The 7,500-nt window shown below is 43.3% G+C and overlaps 1 protein-coding gene across 1 annotated transcript in view; it reads right to left on the reverse strand.

Moving 5' to 3' along the window:
- The window catches only part of LOC125288906 (SLIT-ROBO Rho GTPase-activating protein 1-like), a 99,108-nt gene that overhangs the window by 40,692 nt on the left and 50,916 nt on the right, over positions 1–7,500 (reverse strand). The window contains exon 6 of the mRNA XM_048235612.1: positions 4,573–4,701. Within this exon, the coding sequence (XP_048091569.1) occupies positions 4,573–4,701 (129 nt within the window). The remainder of the gene's footprint in view (positions 1–4,572; positions 4,702–7,500) is intronic.

Genomic DNA, 7,500 nt, shown 5'->3' on the forward strand with positions numbered 1-7,500 from the left:
TACCACTGGGAGTGAACTCAGGATCTGGAGCAGAGCAGTGTGGTGTGTGTGTCAATGTGTGTGTGTGTGTGTGTGTGTGTGTGTGTGTGTGTGTGTGTGTGTGCATCTGGCATTACAGTGCAGCTCTGCAGTTCTCACATAAAGCATGTAGTCTCTCTCTCTTTCCCTCCTTCTCTCTCTCTCTCTCTCTCTCTCTCCCTCCTTCTCTCTCTCCACTTCTCCTCTCTCTCTCCATCCATCTTCTCCTCCTCCTCTCTCTTTCCCTCCTTCTCTCTCTCTCTCTCTCTCTCTCTCTCCCTCCTTCTCTCTCTCCCTCCTTCTCTCTCTCTCTCTCTCCCTCCTCCTCTCTCTCCCTCCTTCTCTCTCTCTCCTCCTCTCTCTCTCCTCCTCTCTCTCCCTCCATCTTCTCCTCCTCCTCCCTCTCTCTCTCTCATCTCCTCCTAAGAGAGCTGGATGACCTTTCTGAAGGTCAGAGAGGCACATCCGTATCTGCCAAATACTGCTGACCGTACCGAGAGCTCCTGCTAATCAGACACACACACACACACACACACTTATACTAAACCACCCACAAATGCACAATAACTGAAGTGCTCTCTCCCCTCTCCCTCATGTTCTCCCCTCTCTCTCTCTATCTCTCTATCTCTCTTTCTCTGTCTCTCTCTCTTTTTCTCTATGCTGACACATCTACCACTCTCTCATACACACGCCTAGCTCACACACACACACACACACACCTCACACTCACACACGCCTAGCTCACACACACACACACCACACACACACACACACACTCACACTCACACACGCCTAGCTCACACACACACACACACACTCACACACGCCTAGCTCACACACACACTCACACTCACACACGCCTAGCTCACACACACACACACTCACCGCCCTAGCTCACACACACACACACACACACTCACACTCACCGCCCTAGCTCACACACACTCACACTCACACACGCCTAGCTCACACACACTCACACTCACCGCCCTAGCTCACACACACTCACACTCACACACGCCTAGCTCACACATACACACACACACACTCACACTCACCGCCCTAGCTCACACACACTCACACTCACCGCCCTAGCTCACACACACTCACACTCACACACACCTAGCTCACACACACTCACACACGCCTAGCTCACACATACACACACACACTCACACTCACACACGCCTAGCTCACACACACACACACACACACTCACACTCACACCGCCTACAGTGGGCAGTGCTTCGACTTGTCGAAACTTCCTTTCGCGGTCCGCGTGGGATCCATGACGGTATCTGTAACTTTAATTTGTATTTTTCCAGTGAGGCTGCAACAACCCAAACAACCGGGTAGATGGCTCAAGTGGGCAGGTGTCTCATTAAAAGAAATGGGCCTGGAAAACCCTACACAGACTCACTACAGACTTTATGAGCTGGTTTTAGAAATAATGTAATAGCCAGAAATATGCCTGCCCTGCCCTAATAAAGAAATATTTGGTTAATTTCTTGAGAGTGAATCCGTTTGCAACCGTGAGAGGCGCGGGACAAATTAAACATTCTGGTTTTCTCCGAGTGCAGCGATGAGACCAGACATCATTTGGACAAAATATAGAGTATTAACCTCCGTTGCTCAGCCAAATGCCTTCCTGTTCACGTCCTAACTTCGGGATCCTGGGCCACAAAAAGTAATTCTGAAGCATTTTAGACCTAAAGTAGCACCTAAGTCTGGGACCCAGCAAGTGAGGACTCCTAACTCACTGGAGCCATAATTCATAAACAGCTTTTTGTGGCATTTCACGTTCGCGATGTTTTGAATAGCTTATGCTTGCAACAGGGCTTCCAATCGCTGAGGGAACAATTTTGCATTCATAAAAGTTGGATGCAATAACGCACCAACAACAACCAAACTACTCATTGTTAACATGTAAATGAAATGTAACGCTTCATTGTAGCGTCAAATTAAAATGTTCTCCTCTTTGCAAACGTAGCTAGGGATATGGTGACAGATTAATTAATTTAATAATGTTGCAAAAGGTAGGCTACTGCATCAATCCATAGGCCTATGTTTCCATTAGGCTACTAAAGCTATTTGTTTTGCCTTTACTCTTTTATTCATTTAGGCCTTTTATTCAGTTATTAATCATCTTCCTCATCCTTCGTGACTACTTGTGTAGCGCGACGCGATCTCAATCTGTCACCCGTCAGTCATCATCGGAAGAGAGGTGTTTTGAATTTCGCTACAATCGCCAGCCAATCAAGGTGGTCACTTCAGTCAAGCTCGCGGCATGAGTAATGACGCCATCCATAGCCACTTAAGACTCACCTAGTTTAGGAGTTGTCTGAAAGGCTTGTGAATAACTTTTAAGAGAAAACTCCAATCTAAAACTTTAAGTGATTGTATAGCCACCCTAGTAGTAAGATAAAGCCTTTGTGAATAGCCTACGGCCCCAAAGTTATTCATCATCTTCATTCACTATTGTAGCGCGCATTCTGAGACCTGTCACTCATCACGTAAAGGGAGTGTTTGGAATCATGCCAGCGTTACAATCATCAATAATCAGCCAATCAAGGTGGTCCGCAACGCCCATTTACCCAAATTAATGGTGAGAATATTACTGATGATCATTGTTATTTAAAATTTATGCAGTGTCGTAGGGTACCAAAAACATCTTCTTTCGTAAAGCATCATAAGCATACATTCTGGCCGGGTCTGTTATTTACTGTAGGCTGCGCAAACCACATGCCTTTATTTTGGGCAAGCCTGCATTCATTCCTTCATTCAGCCGCTGTTTGTTACCGGTCATTGAGGGAAGCCCTCATTTTCAACAATGAAGCGAAATTACAGAAATGAGAAACAAAGCCCCACAAACAAGACAACATTGAGGCCTTCTGTTGAAGAATTTTATATAAAGAAGCTTATAAGCTGACAGTACATCCTCCTGCCCTGATAGGCCTACCACAGCTGTGGATAGTGTGGAATGTTCAAAATAATAACACAATCAATGTGTCTCCAATTGTCCCCGCTGACCACCTCACACATTTCTCTAGATTTTTACCTTGAACTTACATGACATACAATGCCATAAAATATGCCAGTTTTAGGACACAGAATAATGTTTGTAATGATACCAGGTAGGCCAGGTATTGTCGAGAGGTGCATGGTGAAGTGAAATTCTTACTTTGGAAAACAAACATTTGCGATATCATGCATGATCATCCAGAATATTACAGCAGATTCTGTGTTCTGGACTGTGAGTACTTGTTAAGCCAGTGGTTCTCAAACTTTTATTTCATTCCCACTTTTGATCAGAGGCATGACTGATAGTGATTTATTGTTTTAAGCGATCTCTATATGCTACTCACAAAATGTAGGCATGGGGACAGATAGTAGGTTATCCAACTGTAGGTGTGTTAAATTGTGTGATTCACGAGGCCAGTGGTTTTCCAAAACATTATCGTGTTCGGACATCTAACTAAACAACAGTCTCATATAAAATTTTCGCATTGCCGAAATGAGGACCAGTGTTTTGTCAAATTGCAAATAGCTATTAGTTTTAACTATTTTTTTATGATAGTAGACTACAAAAAGCACTTCATACTATCTTATCTTGGAATATGGGGAGATGCATCTGCAGTCAGCCAAATATGAATGTAATTCTGCGGCATAAAGCAGATGTAATTGTTTATTGTACAGAAAAATAAAAAATGACATGTCAAGCAGTCCAAATTGTTCACATTGCAGTCAAAATGGGAGCAAATTAATTTAAAGAAACTAAACCGTGGGTCATAGTTGTCTAAGCCTCTATTAAGTAGCCTGTTAAGCCGTCGCCAGATAGTATTAAATGCGGCAACAACATTGTTTTCTGCAAGCCTACCCAAGGCTACAGATTAATTCTGAACAGGTATTTCTCTACTGGCTCAATTATCCACACCACTGTTGCGGTTGCGTAGTTCGTTAACCCCAACACTGACAATAATGTAGACAGCAAATTTAGATTCGATTTTCGTGTAGTCAAGCCTTAAGCCATACCGTAGCTTCATCGAGTAATGTTTAATTATGCGGATTTATTTTGTTATTGAATTAAGTAGGCTGGGATTACTCGGCAACAATTATGTAAGGGGCTGACAGGCAGAAGCGTGTACAGTGGCAGAAGCGGCCTTTAGTGGCTAGTGGTACTAAAGCTACGCAGCTCACTCCACGCTAATGCCGAATGAAGCGGTCACTGGTTTTCATGCTCACTGGCTTCTCATTGATTATACATTACACATTATCACTCACACACGAAGACACACACAATACAGCAAATGCTTCATGCTGAGGTGAGCTCTGTGGGAGAGGACATGAGTGTGCATGAGTGTGTGTGTGTGTGTGTGTGTGTGTGTGTGTGTGTGTGTGTGTGCTCAGTGTGCATGAGTAAAGTGTGTGTGTGCATGAGTAAAATGAGGTGTGTGTGTGTGTGTGTGTGTGTGTGTGTGTGTGTGTGTGTGCCAGTGTGCATGAGTGTGCGTGGTGTGTGTGTGTGTGTGTGTGTGTGTGTGTGTGTGTACTTACATGGATGAGGTGGGACAGGTCGTGTACGTAGTATTTAAAGAGCGCTGCGTTGGTGGCCTCCAGGGTCAGTAGGTACTCATTACGAGCCTTCATCACTTTCAGCTTATTCTCAGAGTACTTGGCCTGCCTCTGACAGAGAGAGAGAGAGAGAGAGAGAGGGAGAGAGAGAGAGAGAGGGAGAGAGAGGGAGAGAGGGAGAGATTGTTTTCTGTATTCAAATACTTTGTTGAAATGGTTTGCTTTAGCAATGCAACATTATTTTGTTATGCCAATAAAGAAATCGTGACTAGGAGGAGGAGGGATGGAGAAAGTGAAAGAAAGGGCAGGTGGAAAAAGAGAGGGCAGGTGAGAGAGAGAGAGAGAGAGAGAGAGAGAGAGAGAGAGAGAGCGAGAGGGAGAGAGAGGTGGAGACAGATGGAGTGAGGGAGGCAGAGAGAGACAGAAATAGATTAAGTGTGTGAGAGAAAGGGAGGAAATGGGGTGAGAAGGAAGGATAGATAGAAAGAGAGATAGAGAAAGAGTGAAAGAGAGATTTTAAGATGCATATATTCCTGTGAGTAATAGCACTGAGTCATGTGCTGCAGCGTCTCTTCAGGAACATGGCAGCGTGCTAGACACACAGATACACACTATATAATATACTATGGGAGGCCGTATAGTGCAATAACATTGGAATAGTGGCACTACACACTGAACGTACTAGCACTACACACTGAAACACTGACACATACGCACTGGGCACTAGTACCACACTGAAACTCAAACAGCAACACACTGAATTTCCTGCATTACACACTGAATCTGCTCAACACACTGGATTTACTTGTAACACACACTGAAACTGCACTGAATTAACTTCCACAACACATTGAAATTTCTTGCTCAACTCACTGAAACATCACATGCACTACACACTGAACTCACTTGCACACACACTGAAGTCGCTTACACTACACACTGAATTAACTTCCGCTGCACACTGAACTCACTTGTACACACTGAACTCACTTGTATTTTCCTGAATTTCCCCTCGGGGATCAATACAGTATCTATCTATCTATCTATCTATCTATCTATCTATCTATCTATCTATACACACTGAAGTCGCTTACACTACACACTGAATTAACTTCCACTGCACACTGAACTCACTTGTACACACACTGAATTAACTTCCTCAACACACTGAAACATCCAATGCACTAGGCTACACTGAACCTGCTTCCACTCACTGAACTCACTCGCTTTTTCAGTGCGCCTGGAAGTTGGTAGGCTATAATGTAACAGGAAGTTCCACTCTCAGATTACCAGCCATTGATTAAGATTTGAAGAGAGAAAATTTGGAAATTTATATGGTTTGTGGTATCTATGTCCTTTTTAAACTAAACCTTACTTGTTCAGGCAAACCCTGAAGATTTTATTAATATATTCTTGAGCACCTTGCGCTGTCTTTAAGCCATACAGGCAAACCCGACTGCAATGTTTTATGAGGAATTAGCTGTTGCCAGTGACTCGTGAACCTGTATCCACATTGCATTTTTTGCACTGACAGCGGCCCTTTCAGAGTGCTTCGCGGGTCAAGTGTTTATTGTTGCTAGGCTACCAAAACTATCTACCAGCAATGTCGTTGCTGCTTCTGGCTTAATGCTAACTAACTAGCTAACTGCAATGGCAGCAATCCTTCAGGACCCAGTTCACTAAAATATGACTTCGCCAGACAAAAGGAGCTGGTATTACAATAGAATAGACACCTCATGTCTCCTCGCAATTTGCGGGAATTTCAGTTTGTAGAAATTCAGTGTGTAGGGTAAGCGACTTCAGTGTGTGTGCAAGTGAGTTCAGTGTGTGGTGGAAGTTAATTCAGTGTGTATTGTAAGCGGCTTCAGTGTGTGTACAAGTGAGTTCAGCGTGTAGCGGAAGTTAATTCAGTGTGTAGTGTAAGCGGCTTCAGTGTGTGTACAAGTGAGTTCAGTGTGTAGTGCATGTGATGTTTCAGTGAGTTGAGCAAGAAATGTCAATGTGTTGTGGAAGTTAATTCAGTGTGTAGGCTAGTGTAAGGAGCTTCAGTGTGTGTAAGTATTTTCAGAGTAGTGCAAACTGTTTCAGTGTGTAGTGCAAGCAGTTTCAGTGTGTGTTACAAGTAAATCCAGTGTGTTGAGCAAGTGATTTCAGTGTGAGTGCAAGCAGATTCAGTGTGTTATGCAGGAAATTCAGTGTGTTGCTGTTTGAGTTCCAGTGTGGTACTAGTGCCCAGTGCGTATGTGTCAGTGTTTCAGTGTGTAGTGCAAGTACGTTCAGTGTGTAGTGCCACTATTCCAATGTTATTGCACTATACGGCCTCCCATAATATACACACACACACACACACATTATATAATATATTATATACACACACATACACACACATTATATAATATACTATATACACACACACAGATACACACTATATAATATACTACATACTGTACACACACACAGATACACACTATATATAATATACTATACACACACACACACACACACACACACACAGATACACACTATATAATATACTATATACTGTACACACACACAGATACACACTATATATAATATACTATATACACACACACAAATACACACTATATAATATACTATATACACACACACACACACACACACACACACACAGATACACACTATATAACATACTATATACACAATACAGTGCTAGACACACAGCCACACACACACACACAGCTAAACACACACACAGCTACACACAACACACACACAGCTACACACAACACACACACAGCTAGACACAACACGGTGCTAGACACACAGCTACACACAACACAGCTACACACAACACAGCTACACACACACACACACACACACATCTACACACACACACAGCTACACACAACACACACACAGCTAGACACA

Source organism: Alosa alosa, chromosome 23 (assembly GCF_017589495.1).
Source record: "Alosa alosa isolate M-15738 ecotype Scorff River chromosome 23, AALO_Geno_1.1, whole genome shotgun sequence".
Taxonomy (NCBI): Eukaryota; Metazoa; Chordata; class Actinopteri; order Clupeiformes; family Clupeidae; genus Alosa; species Alosa alosa.